The 27,556-nt window shown below is 33.4% G+C and overlaps 1 protein-coding gene across 1 annotated transcript in view; it reads right to left on the reverse strand.

Annotated features, from left to right (window-relative positions):
* Positions 1-27,556, reverse strand: part of LOC114327201 (O-acyltransferase like protein) — a 308,829-nt gene that overhangs the window by 23,069 nt on the left and 258,204 nt on the right. The window contains exon 7 of the mRNA XM_028275735.2: positions 24,922-25,251. Within this exon, the coding sequence (XP_028131536.1) occupies positions 24,922-25,251 (330 nt within the window). The remainder of the gene's footprint in view (positions 1-24,921; positions 25,252-27,556) is intronic.

Here is a 27,556-nt window from a genome sequence, read left to right on the forward strand (position 1 = left end):
GCGGAACCCATATTGAGTGTCACTAATATTCAGCTCCAGTATAGAGTGTATTCTGGCATGGATAATTTTCAGCAGAATTTTCAAGGTATGTGACATTAAGCTTATGGTTCGGTAGTCACTGCATTATTTTTGAAGAAAAACTAATGAATAACAAATTTGTAATAGCAGATTATCATTCATTGGAAAAGCAATTGTCGCATTCAAAAGATGAAAAACGGTGACGGAGCGGTTCGGCAACTGTTGGGAATTAGATCTCTGAATGTGGCGCTACTTGCGGAACGTGTTGATACGGAATGGTCGCCATGACAGTGAGCCCATTTTAATTTCGCTACATCCGTCCAACGTATGCTACTTTTGTGAATTTGTCAATGTCCATGAACCTAGTAGAGCAAGGTTAGCACAATGGAATCAGACCAAGTGCATAATTAGGTGCTAATTAGGTGCTAATTAAGTACCCCAATCGCGAATTTAGTGCTCCTTTTTTTTTTAATTATGACGTGTTCTGCCAGGTACATATGAACTCAGCAGAGCACAACCATAAAAAACATCAATTCGAAAAGTGACGAAGCTTATAATTAAGTACTAATTAGGTGCTAATTTAATACCCCAATCGCGAATTTAGTGCTCCTTTATTTTTTAAGTTATGACATGTTCTGCCAGGTACATATGAACTCAGCAGAGCACAACCATAAAAAACATCAAATCAAAAAGTGACCAAGCTTATAATTAAGTACTAATTAGGTGCTAATTTAGTACCCCAATCGCGAATTTAGTGCTCCTTTATTTTTTAAGTTATGACATGTTCTGCCAGGTACATATGAACTCAGCAGAGCACAACCATAAAAAACATCACATCGAAAAGTGACCAAGCTTATAATTAAGCACTAATTAGGTGCTAATTGAGTACCCCAAACGTGAATTTAGAGCTCCTTTTATTTCTTGCTTTTATACCGTCATATGTACAGTTTTGTAGTGCGGTTATCGAGATACACTACATTATGCTTTTTCTAGATCTTATTAATAATTGCTTTTATTGCAGGTGTTTTTCCAGCAATTGTATTGATGATTTTTTCAACGGCTTGACTTTGTACTGACCTCGCATAAACTTGAATGCAGTACGCGCCAAAATTTGGAAAAAAACTGAGCATGAAATTCGTTTTTAGGGCACTTCATTAGCACCTAATTAGCACCTAAATTTAAGATAGGTATGTTTGGACTTTTTTGACTTTTTGAGGTTGTACTCTAATGACTTCATATGTACCCGGCAGAACATGGCTTAAAGGAAAGAAAAAATGGAGCATTTAATTCGCGATTGGGGTATTAAATTAGCACCTAATTAGTACTTAATTATAAGCTTGGTCATTTTTCGATTTGACGTTTTTTAAAGTTGTACTCTGCTGAGTACATGTGTACCTGGCAGAACGCGTCATAATTTAAAAAAAAAGAAGCACTAAATTCGCGATTGGGGTACTAAATTGGCACCTAATTAGTGCTAAATTGTAAGTTTGGTCACTTTTCGATTTGATGTTTTTTATGGTTGTGCTCTGCTGAGTTCATATGTACCTGGCAGAACATGTCATAACTTAAAAAATAAAGGAGCACTAAATTCGCGATTGGTCTACTACATAAGCACCTAATTAGCACTCAAATGTGAGATAGGCCAGCAACTCTATTGATGATGTTTTCAACGGCTTGACTTTGTACTGACCTCGCATGAACTTGAATGCAATACGAGTCAAAATTTGGAAAAAAACTGAGCATGAAATTCGTTATTAGGGCACTTAATTAGCACATAATTAGCACCTAAATTTAAGATAGGTATGTTTGGATTTTTTTGATTTTTTAAGGTAGTACTCTAATGACTTCATATGTACCTGGCAGAACATGTCATAACTTAAAAAATAAAGGAGCACTAAATTCGCGATTGGGGTACTAAATTAGCACCTAATTAGTACTTAATTATAAGCTTGGTCACTTTTCGATTTGATGTTTTTTATGGTTGTGCTCTGCTGAGTTCATATGTACCTGGCAGAACACGTCATAATTAAAAAAAAAGGAGCACTAAATTCGCGATTGGGGTACTAAATTAGCACCTAATTAGTACTTAATTATAAGCTTGGTCACTTTTCGATTTGATGTTTTTTATGGTTGTGCTCTGCTGAGTTCATATGTACCTGGCAGAAAACGTCATAATTTAAAAAAAAAGGAGAACTGAATTCGCGATTGGGGTACTTAATTAGCACTTAATTAGCACCTAATTAGCACCTAAATTTAAGATAGGTATGTTTGGATTTTTTTGATTTTTTAAGGTAGTATTCTAATGACTTCATATGTACCTGGCAGAACATGTCATAACTTAAAAAATAAAGGAGCACTAAATTCGCGATTGGGGTACTAAATTAGCACCTAATTAGTACTTAATTATAAGTTTGGTCACTTTTCGATTTGATGTTTTTTATGGTTGTGCTCTGCTGAGTTCATATGTACCTGGCAGAACACGTTATAATTAAAAAAAAAAGGAGCACTAAATTCGCGATTGGGGTACTTAATTAGCACCTAATTAGCACCTAATTATGCACTTGGTCTGATTCCATTCTGCTAACCTTGCTCTACTAGGTTCATGGACATAATTTGTCAATAGACTCGTTGAAAGATGGCGCCAAGTATTGATTATCAATTGGAAAATAGCGCAGCCGGTAAACAATCCATGGTCTTTGACCATGATTATGAATTAAAACACAGGTACTTGTGCAGAGGCAAGTATATAAACTCACATATAACAGAAAGTGATAGGCTGTCACGAATTTAGGGAGTGGAGCGTTCATAAGACGAAACATAAGTGTTACTCTCCATCGGGAACTGCTCCCTCACTTTTTCGTCTTCTGAATGCGACCATTGTCTGACTTTGTGACTAAGGGTCGATTTGTCATACCTGCGTTAATCTATGGTTCAGTTGAACCAGGTTCACCGGTGATCTAGGATATATTTATATTATGACAGCGTTTCGTGTTAATACAACGCATGCGTAGTCCATGAAATCATCTGAACTCAGTTCTGAAATCTTTGAACGGCCGAATTCCACCGTTCAAGCATCGTTTAAGTTTAAACTGCCATCGGTTGAACGTGAATTGAGAAATATGATTTTGACTTTAAACTGACGTTTACTAGAAGTTCAGGTTAAACTGGAGTTGAACTCGATATGAGAAATTGGCCCTAAATCGGCGTGGTATGACGATATTTAAAATTATATCGTAATGACTTAAAATGTTTTGGAAGCAAACTGAGCCTCCGTTGAGATTTATGTTGTGACCCCACGAATGGGAGACATTTGTGTAGCCAGCCTACACAAATTAACATTTAACGACACATTAAATTAAATAAACAAAAAAGTATTTTCCGTAACGCCATTTGTGTGAAACATTAGGTAGCCTTAAATGAAAAAATATATTCAAACAGTGTAGTTATGTAGGTCATAGACGTATGTATGTATAACTTTGTGCTACTTTTCGGGATGCCCCGGTAAGCTACGGTCTTCAGAGATAAAAGGGGTGGGTTTTTAAATTAACATTTATTATTTAAAGATACTATTGGGCGCCATTAATAAATCAAAATAAGAATACTGCAATGTGATAATCCAAAATTAAAGAAAGTTACTTGCAATATCGTTCCATCTGATGTAGGTTTGTACTTACTATTGCAGTCGTATACATTTGTCTGTACTCCTCTCCAACAATAAGGATAAGAGATGAAGTGTGCAAAAGAAAAAAACGCCAATAAAATTATAACATAGTAGTAGTTTACTAAAAAAATTAAGAAAGTAAAAATAAATTGAAATGATTTGGTAAAATCAATTCCTTCGCGAGTTTGATTGTTCGAAAGAACGATAAACAATTTATTGTGTTATATTTATTATTATTATGAGTACCTAGTGACCTGAACTGCATTGATGATTAGAGCTAAGATGGATCTGATTTAGCTCAACTGTAACTGTTGTTGCCCAACACTTTTCACTTAACACTTTACAATTGTTTGAACTAGAGTACTCTTTCACAACATTTTATAATATGAGAATAAAATTCCAAAGATTTTTTTTATTTTAGCAAAAAGGTAACTGCTAATTATTGATTGATATTGAACATTCCACATTGGAACGATGTAAACACTGTTCATTTGAACATAGTAAAATTTTGTTTTTTTTTAATGAGTTTTTTATTTTATTATAAAATTGGAGAAACTCGCTCCGCGAACTTGTATTAATTTTTCTTAAGAACAACATAACGAAGCTATTCTTTCTAATACACTAGACAACTAGACAAAAAACATAATATCGTGGTATTCACTATAATCAACATTTGTTTTCGCACCAAGAAAACATACTGAATAGGAGATCACTCCATCTGATAATAACTCACAAGACCAAATTGGTCCACAAATCTATACTCTCGTAACTAGATCTTGACTCCTCGTTCTCGTCCTAATTCAATACAAGGTTCCTTCTCTCAAACACAGAATTTACCTCCCATTCTGGCAATAACAAGATCTTATCCAATCAAAAGAAACCAAAAATTTCTTCTGCCAATAAAATAGCTAGGGTATGTTCCCAAGAACTTCCCACTAACAATTATAAACCAATGAGAAAATACTCATTGTTCGTAAACATTTTTTCCGGTTCTCACCAAAATGCTAGCTCAGCTCTAACGACTAATCTTGAGAATTCAAAGACATTTAAGAATTTGTGTAAACATTCTGGCTCTAAAATAAATCAAACTCAGTCTCTCGTCTCGAAAAATCAGTAAATCTCTTTGAAAATTAGCCGAAGATAAACACATGATACTTGAACGACAAACACGTGAGAACACGTGACAAGACGAGAAAGAGAAAGTGGTTTAGTACAGATTGCCAAGAGAAACTACAAAACAGACAGAAAAAGCGAAACATTATGCTTCAACAAGAAAAAAGAGATGGTGAAGGAAACTACACAACATCTAGGGAAAACTAATTAGGGAGAAAAAAAGCAAACATGAATAACTGGAACGAAATAGATAACAGTAAAATAGTCGAGCATTGTTCAAATCGGTGGCAAACGAAAAGAGAGGCTTTAGCCCCAATTGTGTGTCCATACTCGTGAAAAATAAATGTTTTTAAAAGATATTGAATTGAAAATTTATTGGACCATTTTTCTGGTAGCACCTCCAAGGCTTCTAAAATTTGCAAGCCAGATGGATGCTGAAGCGAAGAAGACAAGAGAGAATTCTAAAATTTGCAATTCACGACCCCGTATGTTCAGCGTGGTAAATTCCAACGGAAAATGGACCTATGTTGCTCAAAGGTGTAATACTAATATAAAATATTAAATATTTTCATTAGGATGAAACCTGTGAATTTATTTAGCAGATGCCGCTAGGCACCTACTATCATCACGTCAGTTGCAATGCGGGGACTAATAGAGTCGAACATTTAAACTTAGGGCAGATATAGCGACCTATGCACTCTGAGGAGCCACTAAAAAGTGGCGAAATCGTCGATAAGAGTGCTGGTTGCGCTCTCTGAACTAAGTAAAAATTAAGACAGTTTTGGCTTCGCATTGCAACGGAATAAAAATGGTATACATTTTTATTTTATATTAGTATTACTCCTTTGAGTAACAGAGGTCCATTTTCCGTTGGAATTTACCACGCTGAACAGACGGTGACGTGAATTGCAAATTTTAGAATTCTTCAAAGAATGAACACTTTGACATCTCTATAAGACTATACACAAAGCTGTACGACTCTCGACCGCCAGATGTGTACGAAAATTTTTGGGATTCCTGCATACCAAGTCACCTAGGTCGCTTTAGATATCTTATGTATCTGGGATGACACCATTAAAAGAGATCAGATGTAGAATATAACAGCAGAATTTTTAGTTAAAAAAAAACTTTACAGCTCGTTGAAATAAGTGTAAATGTTGTATAGCCAAATTGCGGATAAGTAACAAACTCTTAGAATAGTTGAAATTGGCCTGAAACACGGAGACGCATTGTCACCTCTCGTTTTTAATATATACCTGGACAAAACAGTAAGAACCCTGACGGTAAATGTACCAAAATTATTATGAGCATCATACGTGTAGGACATTGATATTGTGGGAAACACACTCATCAATGTAAGTTACCAATAAGTCAAAGATAGAGGCAAAAAAGAGTCTAAGGGTCGAAGTCTAAGGGCCAATAAAGTGAAATGAAGAGATGAGATACAATAAGGCAAAATATAACAATGTACTCATATTAACTTTGAAATAGTGGACAGTTTGAAATATCAGCGATAATCACCGCAGATAACAATATCGATATCACGGGAGTGATAAAAGGGAGAATTCAGGCAGCAAACAGATATAGGTATAGCGTTCACAACACTATCTATTAAATACAAGATTCTGACACAAACATAAAAAATCAGGATGTATAAAACAGTTGACTGGTGCTCATGTATGAATGTGAAATGTGGACGCTGACAAAAGCAATGAAAAGAAAGATGTTTTGAGAGAGAAAAATCCCGTGAAGGACTTTCTGACCCTATCACGACCCGAATGCTAACCAATACCGAATGAGAACAAATGCGGAGGTCAAATAGATGTGTTAAGCCTGGATCCCTTCTTCTTCGTCTAGCCATTCACGTCCACATCTGAACATAAGCCTCTCCAAGTCTTCCTTTCCATGGTTTTTTGTTGTACGCTACTTGTAGCCAATTTTTCCCGGCAGTCCGTTTCAGATCATCTGTCCATCCCATAGAAGGTCTGCCTCTGGGTCTTTTGTGTTGGTATGGTCTACGGGTTAAAATTATTGTTCTGCGCCATTTGTTTAGATCGCTCCTAGCTACATGAACAAGGGAAGTTTTAATTGTGGAACAGGTTAAAGGTTTCGAATACCAGACTACGAAAATGTCCCATGTATTTTGTCGGACAGAACTTCCAATTGATTTGTTCCCCTTTCATTAACCTTCGGATGACCAAGCGGGGGAAATTGTGACCCCAGCGTATGTTTTTCTTTAATAAATTCAAAAGTATTATCAATTTTTAACTCATTTTTTTTATTTGACTTTAATATCATTCTAGATATCCTCATATTTTGAAATAAAAAAAATTCCCTATATTTTAGGAATAAAAAATATATTCTGAAGTTGATGTTTAGTAAAATAGCGTCTATTATGTGTAATTCCAAGTAGTTTTACGCTAATGACGTCGAATTTGCAAAGTAACAAGACACTTACTCAACATACACACTACACATGACACTAATACTCATGTTGTGACTCGCCGAATGACAAAGTCCATGCCATAAAAAAAATAAGAATTAAAAAAAAAACTTCATTTTTTTGTTAATTATCATTTTTGACATTTTTAACCTGGGGTCAATTTTTCCCCCTTGGTCATCGGTGTAACAAAAAAAGGTTGGTCATCGGAAGGTTAAACTCTTATGCAAAAATCAGCCTGCTATTTTCCACCAATATAATTCCTGTAATTTGACATGTAGGGACAACCCTACATGTCGGACCTATTAAAATGCCCAAAATATTAATTTGTCGGACAAACATTTTTTCATATATCGTCGGATCACTGCGAAAAGTCACTAACTGACATTTTACTGTTTTCGTGATACATTAATTTGAAGTAATAATTTAAATTCATAAATTAACCGTTGACAAAATATTTTCCATATTGTTTCTAGTGACATGACGCTGCAATAAGTGAATAATGAGTGTTATGTAAGTATAATCCGAGAGTAGTTAGTAATACGTCTGATTTTTAGCAAAAAAAAGCAGTTAGTGATTTTTTACAAATACTAAACAGAGCTCATATGCTAGTAATGATTTATTAAAAATAAGGACAATATTATTATTATATTTATTATAGTTATAACAAGTTAAAATGGGTCGTTATTCTGAGAAGGCTTCTTTATCATCGTCTTCTTCATCAACGGCTGGTTCCTGTGTTAAATCCGGTACATTCGCTGTTGGTAAGAAAGCATACCAGGCATGAAGTTCCTGAGGTATTACTTCTTTCTTGCAAAGTTGTAACAAATCCTTTTTTTTTAATGAACTGATCGGAATAGGGTGCTGATATGCTTTCTTAATTTCGGTAACATAGGGTTGACGACCTTTTCCCACTTACATTGAGTTTGACGTAAAGTCCAATATACCCATATCTAAACTTTATAACTGCATAAATTGTAAGTGCATAAATTATAAATACACAGTTTACGGCTGTAATATAATAAAGATAAATTTCCTGAGGATATCTGAAGAGTAGCTTGCATATCAAATGTTGCTGACATAAATGTAGCATCTTCTTGTGACCTAATTTTGTCATTGGTTTTTGCCACATAGGCTGCTTCTTTTCGTTGAATATGCTCATTAAAGCGCTGTTCCAGCTCTATTGTTGGTTGTCCTGCTAATTTTGCTTCAGAAACTTTATTACACAAAGGGCACTGCTCTTTCTTTGGTACAAAAAATGGCAAATTGTACGATTCACAAAAAACTTTTCGGTAGGTATACTGAATGACCCACTGTAACTTTATTTTTTTCTTCACATAATGTAGTATAGAGTGAGTACATTTTGCGAATAGATAACTTGGAGTCCAAGTAGTGTGTTTTTGACTTTTCGTACAGTAGTGCGGGTCCTTTGAAGGAAACATATTAATTATGTTCTTTGACAAAGTCAATATCAGCGACTTTGGTTTTATCGTTTTGTAGAGAACACTGCTGTGGCAAATGTCACTAACTGCCATTAGTGATTTTTTAACATACAATATTCCGTATTATATAATTATATAATATATTATATTATAACACATTGATCTTATTGGAAAAAGTCGTTAACTCCGTTAGTGAATTTTACCAGTTTTATATTTTTGTTACATGTCATATAATGATTAATACCAACTTAAAATTACTATGTTCCGTTCAGTTTTGCAGTTAGTGACTTCTACAGATGAACAAACTGCCCACAGTAGACCACTAGATGTAGTTAAGTAAATTTCACATAAAATGTCAGTTAGTGACTTTTCTCAGGGATACGACGATTTTATACAGTAGGAAAAATGAAAGAATACCCATGAACGAACATATAAAACACGCTGTATTTTCCTGTCACCGTGTCACACAAAAAACTGGCTAGCGCAAGTATATGTAATAATTATTGTTACATGTACTTGCACTGGACAATTTTCTTTGTGACACGGTGACAGGAAAATACAGCGTGTTTTATATGTTCGTTCATGGGTATTCTTTAATTTTTCCGACTGTATAAAGTTTGCTATTGAATAAACTTAAGAAAAACCTGCTAGTTTTCACAATCATAAACTTATCAGGATGACAAGTTTCACAATTATTAAAATCACGTTCCACACACAATTAAAGCTTCCCCTAAAGTGTTCCCATCAACATCAAAATTTGTCCGACTAAACACCGTTAAGCTATTAACAAATTTTTAGCTTGTTATTAATCAACTTTTTTTGGACATCCCCTGTTACATCCACGAATGAGATGGAGAGATAACATAATATAATCAGAACAACTGGGCTACCAACTGACTTAACTATTATAGATGACATTTCGAGATGGAAGCGAGTTGTGTAGTCAACCCAGACAATGACTGCAGTAAGACGCTGCAGTAGAAGCGAGGGCTTTCAGGAAAAACATCTCAATTAGTATTTTTAGATAAATTGTCAGTTGAAAATTTGACATAATTTTTCAAATATCAATTACGTACAATATACTACATACATACAGTCGGAAAAATGAGAGAATACACATGAACGAACATATAAAACACGCTGTATTTTCCTGTCACCGTGTCACACAAAAAATTGGCCAGCGCAAGTACATGTAACAATAATTATTACATGTACTTGCGCTGGCCAATTTTTTGTGTGACACGGAAAATACAGCGTGTTTTATATGTTTTTTCATTGGTATTCTTTCATTTTTCCGACTGTACCAGCACTGCGCATCCGCTAGGAAAAATATTCTGATTCTGATCTTTTGCACAATCTTACTCAAAAAGGGACCCTTTTAACAAATTTGCATGTTGCCAGGTCCAAAAGTGGGTCAAAAATTTGTTAAATATTTTTTTTTATTTTTTTCCTAAAATTATTTTTTTTACATCGAACAAATAGTGCGGCCGATATGTAAAACAATTGCACATTTAATGGTACAAGCATATAATTTGGACCACATATACTACACATATAAAGGTTCAAATTTAGATATGAGACCATTTCAGATTTTGCCTTTTACAAAAATGGCGGGTATGCAAAATGGCGACTATACATATGTGTTTAACCCATTTAGCGCCAAAGGTGCGAAAACGCACCATTTTTTTGTAGAATTTTTTTTTGGCAATTCGTTAATTTTTTTTAAATCTTTGTATTTTTTAAGCAACCAGAAGATATAAGTGTAACTAAATTTAATTTTGTTTAATTTCCAAACTCATGCTTTCATCACAAAAATATTTTCTAAATGTCCGACATTTTCAATCCTTCGACGCAACTTTATTTTTACTGTAGTAATTTTATCGGCATAACACTTTTGTGGTCAAATAAATTAAAACATTATTTTTTTAACCTATTTGTACACCAATTGTTATAAAAATACAAAAAAAAATAATTTCTGAGTCATCAAATCTCGTGTTTGAAAATAATGGTTCGATAACGAACCATTGGCGGAAGTCGACATATAATCCTGTCTGATCAGGAATAAGTTCAAGGTGATGCACAGGCAGTAATTTGTTGGGATATTTCTTTATTATGTGTAAAAACACGTATCCACTATGCTTTCACTCCGAGCTCCTGCAACTGCTCCACATAGTGGACACGTTTGGCGCTCCCGGGCTGTGCAATTTTGCGCACTCTGCCTCGGCGCTCCAATCTGGGGCGGTTTATATGTAAGGGAGCGCATACCGTATCGATTGGAGCAGTTGCAGGGAGCGCAAGAAGTTCGTGAACATAGTAGATGGTTGGCGCTCTCGGACGATGCAACAGTGTGCGCTCCGCCTCATAACGGTCCAATAGGTGGCGGTTTATATGTAGAGGAGCGCATGCATGTAGATGGGAGCAGTTGCAGGGAGCGCAAGAGGTTTGTAAACATAGTGAATGGTAGGCACTCCCGGACCGTGCAACAGTGCGCGCTCCGTCTCGGCGTTCCAATTGGTGTCGGTTTATATGTAGAGGAACGCATACCGTATCGATTGGAGCAGTTGCAGGGAGCGCGGAGTGCAAGAGGTTCGTGAACATAGTGGATGGTTGGCGCTCCCGGACCGTGCAACAGTGCGCCAAAGACCGTGCGGCAGTGCCTCGGTGGTCCAATATTACGAACATAGTGGATACGTACCTTTAGAAAGACGGGTATTCTGGTATTCAGTTTTGTTATAATCTAGGGTGGGGGAGGGGGGGGTCTCCATAAGGGAGGATGTGTAGTGTTGTAGACAGTAGACAATATGTCGATTCGTCGAATTTATGCAACTGGCACAGTGCAAGATACAGGATTGGAAACTGTAAACTTCAAATATCTAAAATAATTTCTAAAAAGGATAGAGGGCCGTTCGACTTAATTTTTGACAAAGAAGCTGAAGAAGGTGTAGGCAATGTTCTAACCATATTATTTTTGTTTATGAAAACTTCCAGGTCCATTTACACTCTAAATGTTTTGAGACTTTTCACAACAAATAAAATTGTGTATTTCAATTTTTATATCTCATTTCCGCCAAAGGTTCGAAAACGAACCATTTTGTTGTTGTGACACCTGCCATTATCAAAGTGTAAAAAAATTTTTTTACGAATGTTTAAGTTTATTTTACTCTAGTTAATCAAATATATTACATATTATTGCAGTATTTCTTTGCTTGGCGGTTAATGGGTTAATAGTACCATAACTTTTGAACGAAAAGTCCGATTTCAACCAAATTTGGTGTATAGGTTCTTTTTTGATTTACAAGATTTGGACCAGAATCATTTTACCAGAAGTTTTGTTTTTACTGGTTGTTTATGTAAAAATATGTTTTTTTTTCAATTTTTTTCCTCTGTATGTATTAATTTTTCAAAATGGTAATCCCGCAATTGAAAACAGCATAAAAATATTTTGTACAAAATATTTTGAACTTTTTAGTTATGTTAATTACCATTTAATTAATGGATAACGTATCTTCACATGTACCCATGTGTGGCAGATTCGTGCAAATATTATAAGATCTGTATAATAAGCTATGTAAAATCATAGAATTTGGACCACATATACTACACACATCAAGGTTCAAATTTAGATATAAAGCCATCTCAGATTTTACCTTTTGCAAAAATGACGGGCATTCAAAATGACGACTATACATATGTGACTAATAGCATGATAACTATTGAACGAAAAATCCTATTTCAAGCAAATTTGGTATATAAGTTCTTTTTTTGATGTGTAAGACCAAGGTCGTGAATCGGAAGAATCTATTTACCAGAAGTTGTGTTTTTCCTGATTTTTACGTAAACACATGTGGTTTTTACCAATTATTTAACCCTCTATATAATAATTTTTCAAAGAGTTAATACCGGCGTCAAAAAGAGCGTAAAACTATTTTTTAGGAAATATTTTGAACTCTTTAGTTGTGTTAATTACCAATTAATAAATGCATAACGTATCTTCACATGTACCTATGTGCTGCAGATTCGTGCAAATAATATAAGAATTATGTATTGTGCATTTAATGGTAAAAGCATATAATTTGGATAACACACACTACACATACAAAGAATCAAATTTAAATATGAGGCCATTTCAGATTTTGTCTTTTACAAAAATGGCGGGCATTCAAAACGAATCTGCCACACATAGGTACATGTGAAGATACGTTATGCATTTATTAAATGGTAATTAACATAACTAAAAAGTTCAAAATTTTTCCTAAAAAATATTTTTACACTCTTTTCAATGGCGGTGTCACCTTTTTGAAAAATTAGTATATACAAGGTGAAAGAATTGAAAAAAAAAAGAACAATATGTTTTTACATATAAAACAGTAAAAACACAACTTTTGGTGAACCAATTCTTCCGGTTCAAGACCTAGATCTTATTCATCAAAAAAGAACCTCGATTCCAAATTTGGTTGAAATCGGACTTTTTGTTTAAAAGTTATCGTGCTATTAGTCACATATGTATAGCCGCCATTTTGAATGCTAGCCATTTTTGTAAAAGGCAAAATGTGAGATGACCTCATATCTAAATTTGAACTTTTGTATGTGTAGTTTATGTTGCCCAAATTATATGCTTCTACCATTAAATGCACAATAATTCTTATAATATTTGCACGAATCTGCCACACATAAGTACATGTCGTGAAGATACGTTATGCATTTATTAAATAGTAATTAACATAACTAAAAAGTTCAAAATATTTCCAAAAACATATTCTTACGTTCTTTTCAATGGTGGTATTACCATTTTGAAAAATTAATATATTGTTATGATCTACTTCTTATTAATTTTATATTAATTATTATTTATTTGATTAATTATTTAATTGTCGCAAATCATACATAAAAAATGAATAAAAAATCTCAGGGTGCCTTTTTATAATATCAAGAAAATGTCTAAATTATCTTACGTTATACTTATCTTCTCTCGTGGGTTCAGTATCTCTTAGTTGATCCTAATCGGGATAAAATAGGGAAAAGAAATAAAGCAAAATATAAAATAAACATACAGAATTGTCTTTTATTTATCAAAATCGATACTCTAAAAATCTATCAAATCTAAAACCTGTGGACACAGATGTCCGAATGAAATTTCTACCATTTAAATTTATTCTAGTTAAAAAAAAACAATTTATCGGTTTGTTCCCTATCACTTTGGTACAACAAAATAAACAAAACCAAATTATGTATTCGCAAGATTAGCTATACTCCCTATTTACTTTCTGAAATATTGGAATTTTAATTCTTACGCTTTTTACTCAAAATTTTAGTTTCCGAACATAAAAATATCTTTCACATAAGTTGACTGACCTTTTGCTTCACTCACTCTGATGTTTCTCGTGACCCAAAACAGCTCTCCCTCGTTGACTATGTTAAAAGCTACTCATCAAAGCCCTCTCCGTTCTCCAGCTTCAAAACTATCAGCATACCAGCACCAATTCTCCAACAAGCTCTTTTGACCAGTACATCGATTCAAACAAAACTCCAAAAATTCTCTGCTCTCCTTCTCACAATAATACAGAATCAAAGAGGTATTTCGTCTCAATTTGATCTGTCTCTCGTTCCACTTTTCAGCACTATTCTCCACTATCAAACAACCACCGGTACTTGCTAACTATCTATCCACGAAAACGTCGAACTGCTTCTCAGCGATGCCAATAACATACTGCCTTCTTTTTCAAACTCACTCAAATATTCCAACCACTTTTCCCCTTCCAAATTGCCAAGAATCAGACACATTTCTCTTTTCCATTCGATAAACAAACAGTCATTCTTTCAAAATTATTCCGACCATCTTAATTACTTTCGGGGATCTCTACAACATTTACTCGGGGTGAAACAAAGATATTAAAATTCCAAACTTTCTTTTAAACCATTTTTCTAGAAAATGATAATTACCTCTACCTGTGGATTCTATAGTTCCCGTAATAAACAATCTTTTTCCATTTTAAACCTAAATACATCGTTCTTTTCACTTTAATTATTCACAAAAGTCTTTAATGGTTCATCGGAAAGCTCATAAAAAAAAGAAATCCACTTACATCCAAACTAAATTCTAATAAATATTTACAGATCAATATACAGGGTGTATCAAATTTATGTGCCCGCGTTATTTAAAAAAAAATTAATTTAATTTTTATTTTGCCCTTGATTGATAAAATTGAAAACACAATAACATCCCCGCCTTGTTTTGAGATAAAATCAGTATTAATAAGTGCAACAAAAATATGATTTTCTCTCGACAACAACACTTTTCTATTGTGTCAAAATATTGACTCCCACCTAAAAAACAATTGCTTTCTCTTTCCCAGTGTCTGTACTTAGATGGGATAGGGTAAGTTTTCGATCGAAAATTTCCTAAGTTTTTAGTCTCAAATGAATTTTCATACTTTTTGGCTACTCTATTTTCTTCATTTGTTAAATTTTCACATTCCCTCAATATTACACGCAGTTCCTTCTCCTTTTCTTCTCCACATATCAATTTTCTTTCTTTTTCCTACGATTCTCTACACATGTTTATTGTGCATTCTGTCTTCTCCATTTTGCATACTTTCTCTTTAAATACCGCAGTCTCAATTGTATCTTTTCCGCCTTCTTTTTCTATTCTGATCTCTTCTTCTTCTGGGCTCATCTCATCTTTTGAGGAATCCCAAGCTTCATTTTCCTGTGTCAATATTTTTTCTTCCTTTTCTTTTTCTGGGCTCATCTCTTCTTTTGAGGAAACCCAAGCTTCATTTTCTTTTGTCAATCTTCTTTCTTCTTTTTCTTCTTCTGGGCTCATCTCTTTTTCGAGGAATCCCAGGCTTCATTGTTTTTATTTATCTTCTGTTGCTTTCTCCTCTGTCCTTGCTTCATTGCCAAATTCATTTCCATTGTTTGTTTTTTGTCAAAATTATCCTTTTTCCGTTTCTCATGTTTCTTGTCCATTTCCAGAATGTCCTGTTCTTTTTCTTTTGCTTGTTTGGTTTCCTGTTGATTGTTATCCATTTTTTGTTGTGTTTCCTTCATCGCTCGTTTTGTTTCTTCCTGATTTTCTTGCATTTTGTCCATTTTATCCATCTTCTTTGATGTTTCTTCCTGATTTTTATCCCTTTTATTTAATATTTCATCCCATTTTTGTAACTGGAGTTGCATCAGTTGTATTACTTTATCTATTCCTGATAATTCCTGTTGTTCTGATGCCATGATTGTTGTTTCAAAAATGTCTTCTTGTTCTATATGTTCTTCTTGTTCCAAATGTTCTTCTAGTTTTTTGTTTTCTTTGCTTTTGCTTCTGGTTGTTATCGACATGTATTTAAAATTTATCCCCGCCTAATATGAAATCCGAAAATACCTTGTATGCTGTCGAGACGAAAATTTTTCTCTCCCCAAATATAATCAATTTATCCCACAAATTTTTAAATGTTTCAAAATTCAAATCAATCAAAAATAAAATAAATATGTAAAAACTGTACCTAGATAAAAAAAATTAAGTCAAACAATTATTTCAAAAAATTTTAAATATATCAACTTTTTCCGACGGGCAAATAAATTTTACTCCACCTGTTTTTCCGTTTCCTATTCCCTTCCAATTCACAACCAGAGATACTTTAATGTCCTACGTTGGCTCGCCATGTTGTTATGATCTGCTTCTTATTAATTTTATATTAATTATTATTTATTTGATTAATTATCTAATTGTCGCAAATCATACATAAAAAATGAATAAAAAATCTCAGGGTGCCTTTTTATAATATCAAGAAAATGTCTAAATTATCTTACGTTATACTTATCTTCTCTCGTGGGTTCAGTATCTCTTAGTTGATCCTAATCGGGATAAAATAGGGAAAAGAAATAAAGCAAAATATAAAATAAACATACAGAATTGTCTTTTATTTATCAAAATCGATACTCTAAAAATCTATCAAATATAAAACCTATGGACACAGATGTCCGAATGAAATTTCTACCATTTAAATTTATTCTGGTTAAAAAAAAAACAATTTATCGGTTTGTTCCCGATGACTTTGGTATAACAAAATAAACAAAACCAAATTATGTATTCGCAAGATTAGCTATACTCCCTATTTACTTTCTGAAATATTGGAATTTTAATTCCTACGCTTTTTACTCAAAATTTTAGTTTCCGAACATAAAAATATCTTTCACATAAGTTGACTGACCTTTTGCTTCACTCACTCTGATGTCTTCTCGTGACCCAAAACAGCTCTCCCTCGTTGACTATGTTAAAAGCTACTCATCAAAGCCCTCTCCGTTCTCCAGCTTCAAAACTATCAGCATACCAGCACCAATTCTCCAACAAGCCAGGCCTCTTTTGACCAGAAAATTCTCTGCTCTCCTTCTCACAATAATACAGAATCAAAGAGGTATTTCGTCTCAATTTGATCTGTCTCTCGTTCCACTTTTCAGCACTATTCTCCACTATCAAACAACCACCGGTACTTGCTAACTATCTATCCACGAAAACGTCGAACTGCTTCTCAGCGATGCCAATAACATACTGCCTTCTTTTTCAATCTCACTCAAATATTCCAACCACTTTTCCCCTTCCAAATTGCCAAGAATCAGACACAGTCATTCTTTCAAAATTATTCCGACCATCTTAATTACTTTCGGGGATCTCTACAACATTTACTCGGGGTGAAACAAAGATATTAAAATTCCAAACTTTCTTTTAAACCATTTTTCTAGAAAATGATAATTACCTCTACCTGTGGATTCTATAGTTCCCGTAATAAACAATCTTTTTCCATTTTAAACCTAAATACATCGTTCTTTTCACTTTAATTATTCACAAAAGTCTTTAATCGTTCATCGGAAAGCTCATAAAAAAAAAGAAATCCACTTACATCCAAAATAAATTCTAATAAATATTTACAGATCAATATACAGGGTGAATCAAATTTATGTGCCCGCGTTATTTAAAAAAAATTTAATTTAATTTTTATTTTGCCCTTGATTGATAAAATTGAAAACACAATAATATACAGGGTGAAAAAATTGAAAATAAGTTATTTACATAATATAAAATAGTTTTACATAAAAAACGAGAAAAAACACAATTTCTGGTCAACCGATTCTTCCAGTTCACGACATCGATCTGGAAAATCACAAAAAAACCTATGTACGAAATTTGGTTGAACTCGGACTTTTCATTCAAACGATATCGTGCTATTAGTCACATATGTATAGTCACCCATTTTGAATGACCGCCATTTTTGCAAAAGGCAAAATCTGAGATGGCTTCGTATCTAAATTTGAACCTTTATATGTGCAGTATATGTTGACCAAATTATATGCCTGTATCATTAAATGTGCAATTCTTATAATATTTGCACAAATCTGCTGCACTAAAAGTTCTTTTAGGTTTCCTGGAATCATTCCAGAAAAGGTCTTTAGTGACTTTGCTCTAAAGTTGATAGTTTTAGCATTGATTATAGACACGGATGGTGTCCGTGTCTAGAATCAATGGTTTTGGACATATAAGCGATGAAAAACTTAAAAATTGCAAAATAGGCCATTTTTAACACTCATAAGCTATGTGAAAAATTGAAAATTTTAATGTTGCCAAGGTAGGTGGATATTCTTTAAACATCATTTAATGAAATCCCTAAGCGTTTTTTGCAATACAATGTCGAGAACCCCTTTGTTTTTTAATTGCTAATCAAGCGGGCGCGACACTATTTTCAACCGTTGCATGTATTTGTAATAATATGCGTAAATATAATGTACAGAAAAATATTCTGATTCAATTTTTTTTCACCATCTTATTTGAAAAGTATCCCTATTAACAAATTTGCATGTTGCCAGAGTCAAAAATGGGTCAAAAAGTTTTTTAAACAATTTTTTTTAAACTTCAAATGTTTTCTAATTACGTCTACATGCAACCGTTGAAAATAGTGTCGCGCCTGCTTGATTAGCAATTAAAAAATAAAGTGGTTTTGATATTGTATTGCAAAGAGCCCTTCGGGATTTCATCAATCGATTCTCATAGAATATCTACGTACCTTGGTAACATTGAAATTTTCGGATTTTCACATAGTTTTTGGGGGTTAAAAATAGCCAAATTTGCAATTTTTAAATTTTCAATCGCTTATATGTCGAAAATTATGACACTTAGCGAAAAGTCACTTGAGATCTTTTCTATTCGGAATGATGCAAAGGCCCTAAAAAAATTTGTTCGATGCAAAAAAATTAGTTTTAGGAAAAAACAAAAAAAAACGTTTAAAAAAATTTTTAACTTCATTTTGATCCTGGCAACATGAAAATTTGTTAAAAGGAGACATTTTCAAGCAAGATGGTGAAAAAAAAATTGAATCAAAATATTTTTCCGCATTAATATATTTACGCATCTTACATACATGCAACGATTGAAAATAGTGTCGCGCCCGCTTGATTAGCAATTAAAAAAAGGGGTTTTGGATATTTTATTGCAAAAGACTCATGGAGATTTCATCAATCGATGTTTAAGGAATATCTACCTGCCTTGGTAATATTGCCGATTTCGCAATTTTTAAATTTTTAATCGCTTATATGTCAAAAACTATCAACTTTAGAGAAAAGTCATTAAAGACGTTTTCTGTTTGGAATGATATACAAATAGTCCGTTCTTTAACGTACAAAACCTCTAAATTTTAAAGAACCGCTTGGATTGACATGAAATTTGGCATACACATAGCTAACAAGTCAAAGAAAAAAAGTGATATTGTGCCGATATGTGCTTTTGCCCTGGGGGTGGTTTTCACCCCCCACTTGGAGGTGGAAAAATATTCTTCCAAAGAAAGTCAGGAAATGGATAAACTGGCTAATTTTAAGTAACTTTTGTTCCATAGAGTTTTTTCACTAAGTCAATACTTTTCGAGTTATTTGGCAGTGAATATATTTATTTTTTCAACAAAATAACCACGCTTTTAGACGGTTTTTCGCAAATAACTCAAATAGTAAGTATTTTGTCGAAAAAATATTCTTAACAAAAATATAGCCTGTAAAAAATTTTAAAAAATGGTGTATATATCACGTCTCTACACCTAGTAGAAGCAGAGTTATAGGTAATGAAAAATAGGTTCATATTCAAATTCCAAATGGAATACTTTAACGTGAAATAACCAAAAATGAAGCACATTTCGGGGAAAACTCATTACAACATATTTAAAGTGCCTAAAAAAAGCTTCATTTTTGTTTTATAAAAAAAATTTCTAGTACCAAAATTAAACAAGTTACGCTCAAAATAAAGTTAGTCCCTTTTGGTTTTGGTAAAAAAATCGAGAAAATCACCCCCTAATTAGTATCTTCCAAATTAAAAATGGAATACTTTAACGTGAAATAACCAAAAATGAAGCACATTTCGGGGAAAACTCATTACAACTTATTTAAAGTGTCTAAAAAAAGCTTCATTTTTGTTTTATAAAAAAAATTTCTAGTATCAAAATTAAACAAGTTACGCTCAAAATAAAGTTAGTCCCTTTTGGTTTTGGTAAAAAAATCGAGAAAATCACCCCCTAATTAGTATCTTAAATGAACTTAATTGTTACGACTTCACAAGTTTCTTGATTCGTGTATATATTGTTTATATGATCTGTAAGTTTCATCGGTTCAAAGTCCTTGTTATTGAAAGGGCTGTAGTTAAAAGGGGTTGAACGAGTCACTGATCACGAATGTATGCAAATTTAGAAACACCAAATCTTAATCAATTTTTGTTTTAACAGAAAAACAAAAAAATACATGATATTCAGAAAAGCAAATCTGACTTTTTTTGTTTTTCGAGATTTTTGGTATCTCTAACAATGTTTAAGTTATTTTGAAAAAAAACATATTTTTCAAAATTTAAATTTTTAAAAATTTTATTTTGAAACCCATTTTTTTCAAAAATAAGCACTTTGAATCGATGAAACTTACAGATCGTATAAACACAACATAAGTAAAATAATTTGTGGAGCGGTAACGATTAATTTCATTTAAGTTGCTAATTAGGGGGTGGTCTTCCCGATTTTTTTTTGCAAAAACAAAAGGGAACAACTTTATTTTGAGCATAACTTGCTTAAATTTAATGCTAAAAACTTTTTGTAAAAACAGAAATAAAGCTTTTTACACTTTAAAAAAGTTATAATGGATTTTCCCCAAAAAGTGCTTGATTTTTTGGATATTTCACGTAGAAATATTCTATTTGAAATTTGGTGAATATGAATCAATTTTTCATTGGCTATAACTCTGGTTCTACGTGATCCAGAGACCTAACGCGTACACCATTTTTTTTACTTTTTTATAGGCTATATTTTTGATAAGAACGTTTTTTTCGACAAGGTACGTACTTTTTGAGTCATTTGCGAAAAAACGGCCAAAAATGTGGTTATTTTGTTGACAAATGAACATATTCACTCGCAAATAACTCGAAAAATGTCGACTTGGCGCAAAAGCTCTATAGAACAAAAGTTACTTAAAATTAGTCAGTTTACCCATTTCCGGACTTATTTTGGACATATATTTTTTCACCCCCAAAAGGGGGTGAAAGTCACCCCCAGGGCAAAAGCACACATCGGCACAATATCACTTTTTTTCTTTGACATGTAAGCTATACGTATGCCAAATTTCATATCAATCCAAGCGGTTCTTTAAAAGGGTACCCTCCGTTAAGATAGGCAAAATGCCCTCACTCTCAGAATTCAATTTTTTTAATTTTTTTACGTTCTGTGCAATTAAAAAATGAGATAACGCGGATTTTTAGCTCGCCACCCCCCCTTACCCCTCCCCCCACAGCCAAAAACGTAGATTTTTAGATTTAATTTTTTTTAGTTAGGTTGCAATTAATTTAAAAATTTCAAAAAACTCTCACGTGTAGCTGAGGCTTTTACAAAACATGTCTATTTTTTATGGACCCTTAGGTCGAGTGTACATAACCTCAAATTTTTTTTTTTAACTTTTTTAAAACCTATAACTTTTTTGGAGGGGGCTGCAGGTCCAATTTTTTTTGAATTTTGTGTATTTTATCAAAAGCTATCTCTCTGATTTTTTTCAGATTTTTCCGTCAGGTGCGCCATCTTGAAAAATCCGGAAAACTGTTTTTTTAGGGGGTTTTGGGGGGTTTTCTCCATTTTATAGACTGCAACATAGATCAACTCAAGGTTTTGTTAATAGATTATGTATAATTTGAAATAACTGAATATATTAGTATATTCAAAAATTGGGCGAAACACTTTTAAACCCCCCAAAAACCATGTTTGTTTAAAGTTTTGTAAGGATTATTGCGTGTCTAATTATTTTTTTTTGAGGTCGATAAAGCCTGAATATTTTTTTTTATTTTTTTACGTTCGATATGATTTTAAAAAATTAGGACTCAACGCAATTTTAGCCCACTTCCCCTATTCCCCCTCCCCCACAGCCAAAAATGTCAATTTTTTCATTTTATTTTTTTTAAGTTGGTTTGCAATTAAATTATAAATGTTGTTCTGAAGCTATTTCTTTGTGGCATTTTTGTAATTAACTATTCTAAATGGGAAATTAGCCATAATTTAATGTATTTTGTGCATTTTGTGTATTTTATCAAAAGCTATCTCTCTGATTTTTTTCAGATTTTTCCGTCAGGTGAGCCATCTTGAAAAATCCCGAAAACTGTTTTTTTAGGGGGTTTTGTATAATTTTTGTATAATTTAGTATAATTTGAAATAAATGAGTATTTAAGGATTATCAAAAATTGGGCATAACACCTTTAAACCCCCCAAAAACCATGTTTTTTTTAAGTTATGTAAGGGTTTTTGTGGGCTTAATGATTTTTTTTGAGATCGATACAGCCTGAATATTTTTTTTTTCATTTTTTTACGTTATACGGGATTAAAAAATAAGACTAATCGCATTTTTAGCCCACCACCCCCTCCCCCTGTCCCCACAAAAAACGTCAATTTTTCTATTTTTTTTTTTTTTGTTTAAAGTTGCAATTAATTTAAAAATTTTATGAGGCTCCTACAAAGCATATCTATTTTTTATAGACCCGTGTAGGTCGAGTGTACAATATAACCTCAAAATTCCTTTTTTATTTTTTTAAAACGTATTTTTGACTTCCAATCGATATTTTTTTAAAACGTCCAATGAATATTGTACATCTCGCTCTCTCGCGGACGGCCGCTTCAATACATGCTTATCGCTCATTTTAAATTATTAAAAATAATAGTTAGTAATAAAATACATAATGACAAAAATTTCTTTAGGCTATTGCAGGGGGGGCTTTAAGCTTTGAGTTGGTCACTTTATGACTTTCATAATAATAATTTTTAATCGAGTTATTAAGCCTTGAAAATGGCCATTTTCGCGTTTTTCAAATATGAAATTGCATGTAACTCGACAACAGTCAATTTTATAGAAAAATCACAAGATACCTTTTTTGCTCAGCTTGATCCAGAGAATCTAAAACAAATTTGTCCGAAGTGAAAAAATTGATTTTTTGAATTCGTTTAAAAAATGTTTAAACAATTTTCCTACCGCGGTACTGCCTGGTACCTTGTGGATTTGTTATAATGACCTGTTTTTGAGTAAGTTTGTGCAAAAAAAATAATCGGAATAATTTACGTAACGGGACAAGCATACAGCGGGGACTATTTGCATTATGAGCCAAACGTAGATGGTTTGTAAAATACACAAAACACAAAAAAAATTAGCAGCCATCGCCAAAAAAAAGTTATACGTACCTATTAAAAAACAAAAAAAATGAGGTTATAATATGTACACTCGACCTTCGGGTCCATAAAAATAGATATTCTCTAAAAGCCTCAGCTGTTCGTGTGAATTTTTTATAATTTATAATTTAATCATTACTAACTATTCTAAATGCGAAATAAGTCACAATTTAACTAAAAAATGATTTTATTAACGTTCCGATGTCCGCCACGGACGTCGTTGTCAAAATACAAAATATTAATAAATTAAACAAAAATGTTGCTTGGTAAAAAAATCTTTTAATAATTTAATTTAATCTGACTTATTTATATAGATCGTACCAAACCATTTTTTCAGTGCGTCACAGATTATCGAATTCTCTCTATCGCATTACAGATGGAAAATAAAATAATTTTTTAGTTAAATTGTGGCTTATTTCCCATTTAGAATAGTTAATTACAAAAATGTCACAAAGCAATAGCTTCAGAACAACATTTATAATTTAATTGCAACTTAAAAAAAAATAAAATCGAAAAATTGATATTTTTGGCTGTGGGGGAGGGGGAATAGGGGAAGTGGGCTAAAATTGCGTTGAGTCCTAATTTTTTAAAATCATATAGAACGTAAAAAAATAAAAAAAAATATTCAGGCTGTATCGACCTCAAAAAAAAAAAAAAAATAATTAGACCCGCAAAAATCCTTACAAAACTTTAAACAAACATGGTTTTTGGGGGGTTTAAAACTGTTTCGCCCAATTTTTGAATATACTAATATACTCAGTTATTTTAAATTATACATAAACTATTAACAAAACCTTGAGTTGATCTATGTTGCAGTCTATAAAATGGAGAAAATCCCCAAAAACCCCCTAAAAAAACAGTTTTCCGGATTTTTCAAGATGGCGCACCCGACGAAAAAATCTGAAAAAAATCAGGGAGATAGCTTTTGATAAAATACACAAAATTCAAAAAAAAAATTGGACCTGCAGCCCCCTCCAAAAAAAGCTATAGGTTTTAAAAAAGTTAAAAAAAAAAATTGAGGTTATGTACACTTGACCTAAGGGTTCATAAAAAATGGACATGTTTTGTAAAAGCCTCAGCTACACGTATGAATTTTTTGAAATTTTTAAATCAATTGCAACCTAACTAAAAAAAATTAAATCTAAAAATCTACGTTTTTGGCTGCGGGGGGAGGGGTAAGGGGGGTGGCGAGCTACAAATCCGCGTTATTTCATTTTTTAATTGCACAGAACGTAAAAAAATTAAAAAAATTTAATTCTGAGAGTGAGGGCATTTTGCCTATCTTAACGGGGGGTACCCTTTAGAGCAAAAACCGTGAAAGAATGGACTAAAAACCTAAAGAACTTTGTTCGATGCAAAAAAATTAGAAAAAAGACAAAAGAAAAACGTTTAAAAAATTTTTGACTTACTTTGGGACCTGGCAACATGCAAATTTGTTAAAAGGGGTCCTTTTTGAGTAAGATTGTGCAAAAAATCCGAATCAGAATATTTTTCCTAGCGGATGCGCAGTGGCTTTCTGGATTATACTGAGTTCATACTTACCATATCTTTAAATCCAAAATAATTGTGAATAAATAATAAATTTCTCCACCAATGCTGCTTACAGATATCCGAATGATGTGTGACTACCAAATTCCACATTGGTCCTGAATCCAGATGAGGTAAAATAAACGTACAAAAGGCTATGAGAGCTGCAAATGTGGGCACTATCCTAATTAGCCGCGTGACGTACTCTTCGAATATGTTCAGTTTTTGTGTCCTCTTTAGTTTTCCCAGTAGTGAATAGGTAGTCAGCATTCCCGATATCATGATAAATGGATCTGTGTATAGACTGGCGGCTCTTCCAACGACAGAGAAAGGTCTGCCAATAAACTAAAACAAATAAGTAACTTCACAAAACATCTACATACAGGGTGTAACAAAAAGGTAAGTCATAAAATTAATCACAATGTGATATATCATATCAAAAAACCATAAAATCCTTTTTTAAAGGTATATTTGTTAAAATCCCTATATACAGGGCTACATCACAGAACAGAATTAGTTTTCAATCGGTTGACCGATTACACAGGCCTACAGAAAAAAAAATTGTTTGGTGCCGTGAATCCTTAAGCTGATTTTTACTATATTAGGGGCGATAAATCGAAATATGGATTTCGTTTTTTTATATCAGCTCTAGTTTTATGGATATGGCAAAATCCGAAATTAGAGCTTTAATATTTGAGATAATGAAGAATGTGCTATTCAAAGGAATGAACATTGTTAATTAAACTTATTCCTCAGTACATATTTGTTGTCCTCACTTTAGTATGCCTTATTTATGCAAGAAAAAATACTTTATTATCGTAACATTTCTATTTTATAAGGAAATAAAACAGCTTGGAGAGTATTTTTAAACTTTTAAAATGATACATTTACCACTTGTAAACCCATTCAGCCTCCATCTAATAATGGCTCATAGCCCATGGACCATGCTTCGCCTACATAGGAAGGAAGCTTCCCCAGATAAGTATGGAAAAACTTAAAGCTGGAATCTTTGATGGACCACAGATCAGACTTCTTACAGAGAATCCGGCTTTTGTGGGGTCAATGAATGAAGTAGAGAAAAAAGCTCGGCTTTCATTTGTGGATATTATGAAAAATTTTCTGGGAAATCACAAAAGTGAAAACTATGCTGAGCTGGTAAACCGTTTGCTGAATGACTTCCAATCACTTGGATGGAATATGAGCATCAAAGTCAACTATGTTCGCAGCCACCTGTACCGTTTTGCTGAAAACTTAGATGACACAAGTAATGAGCAAGGTGAGAGACTTCACCAAGAGATAAAAACCATTGAGGACCGCTACCAAGGAAGACGGGGCATGGGCAGCCTATGGAAAACTCAAAGACATCTTCAAAAGCGATATACCAATTTCTTTAAAACGTAAACACATGTGTGTTACCTGTGGTGACTTATTGTGCCGAAACTTTGACATTGATAGCTACAACTTCTAAAATGCTGCAAATAGCTCACAGGAAACTGGATAGGTCATGCTGAGTATATCGCTTCGTGACCGAGTTGGAAATTAAGACTTAGACTAAGAACATGAGTTGCCGATGTAATTTCCCGAATTGCCACCCTGAAATGGAACTGGGCCGGGCACGTCGCCCGAATCAGTGATTGGAGGTAGACGAAGAGATTACTTGAGTGGAGGCCGAAATTAGACAAAAGAAGTAGAGGAAGACCCCTACTCGTTGGACTGACGATCTCAAGAAAATGTCAAGAAATTGGATGCAAAATGCTCAAAATGGAGCACAATGGACAAAAATGAGGGAGGCCTATGTCCAGCAGTGGACGCAAAGGGCTGGATGATGATGATGATGATGAAATGGCTTAAAATATACGTATTTTTTAATTGTTTGGCTTTTATTTTAATTTCGTATATTCATATCAGCATATTCGAATTTTAATGCATAAAAGCTGGCATGATCTACGTTATCTTGAAAACTAGAGCTGATAGAGCAAAACTAAGGCCATATTCGGAATCAGCACCCCAAATACACCCAAAATCAGCTTTAAATACTTCGGCACCAAAAACACTGTAGGCCTGTGTTATCAACAGTGTTAACCTAAAATGTGTATAACCTGATAAAATAATGCAAGGTATTTAAAATTTTGACTACGATCTTAAAAGTTATAGGTTATACTCACGTGAATCTAACATCATCATCATCATCAACTAGCCTATATTTGCCCACTGCTGAACGTAGGCCTCCCGTAAAAATGTCCACCTATTTCTATCTTGAGCTTCTTGCATCCAATTTGTGGTGATGCGCTTGATATCATCCGTCCATCTAGTCGGTGGTCGTCCTCTGCTTCGATATGCCTCCTGCCTTGGTCGCCATTCCAGAATCTTTTTGGTCCATCTGTCATCCGTCAGTCTGGCAACATGTCCTGCCCAAGCCCATTTAGCCATGGCTATTCTTTCAACTGCCTCCGTGACTCCTGTTCTTCTTCTTATTTCTAGGTTTGGTACTTTATCTCTGATGGTAATAGCTAACATTGATCTTTCCATAGCGAGTTGTGTAACTCTTATTTTATTTATTGTTCTTTTTGTCAGAGTTAGTGTTTCTGCACCATATGTAAGAACCGGCAAAACACACTAGTCAAAAATCTTTCTTTTTAAATAAACTGGA

Source organism: Diabrotica virgifera, chromosome 9, assembly GCF_917563875.1.
Source record: "Diabrotica virgifera virgifera chromosome 9, PGI_DIABVI_V3a".
Taxonomy (NCBI): domain Eukaryota; kingdom Metazoa; phylum Arthropoda; class Insecta; order Coleoptera; family Chrysomelidae; genus Diabrotica; species Diabrotica virgifera.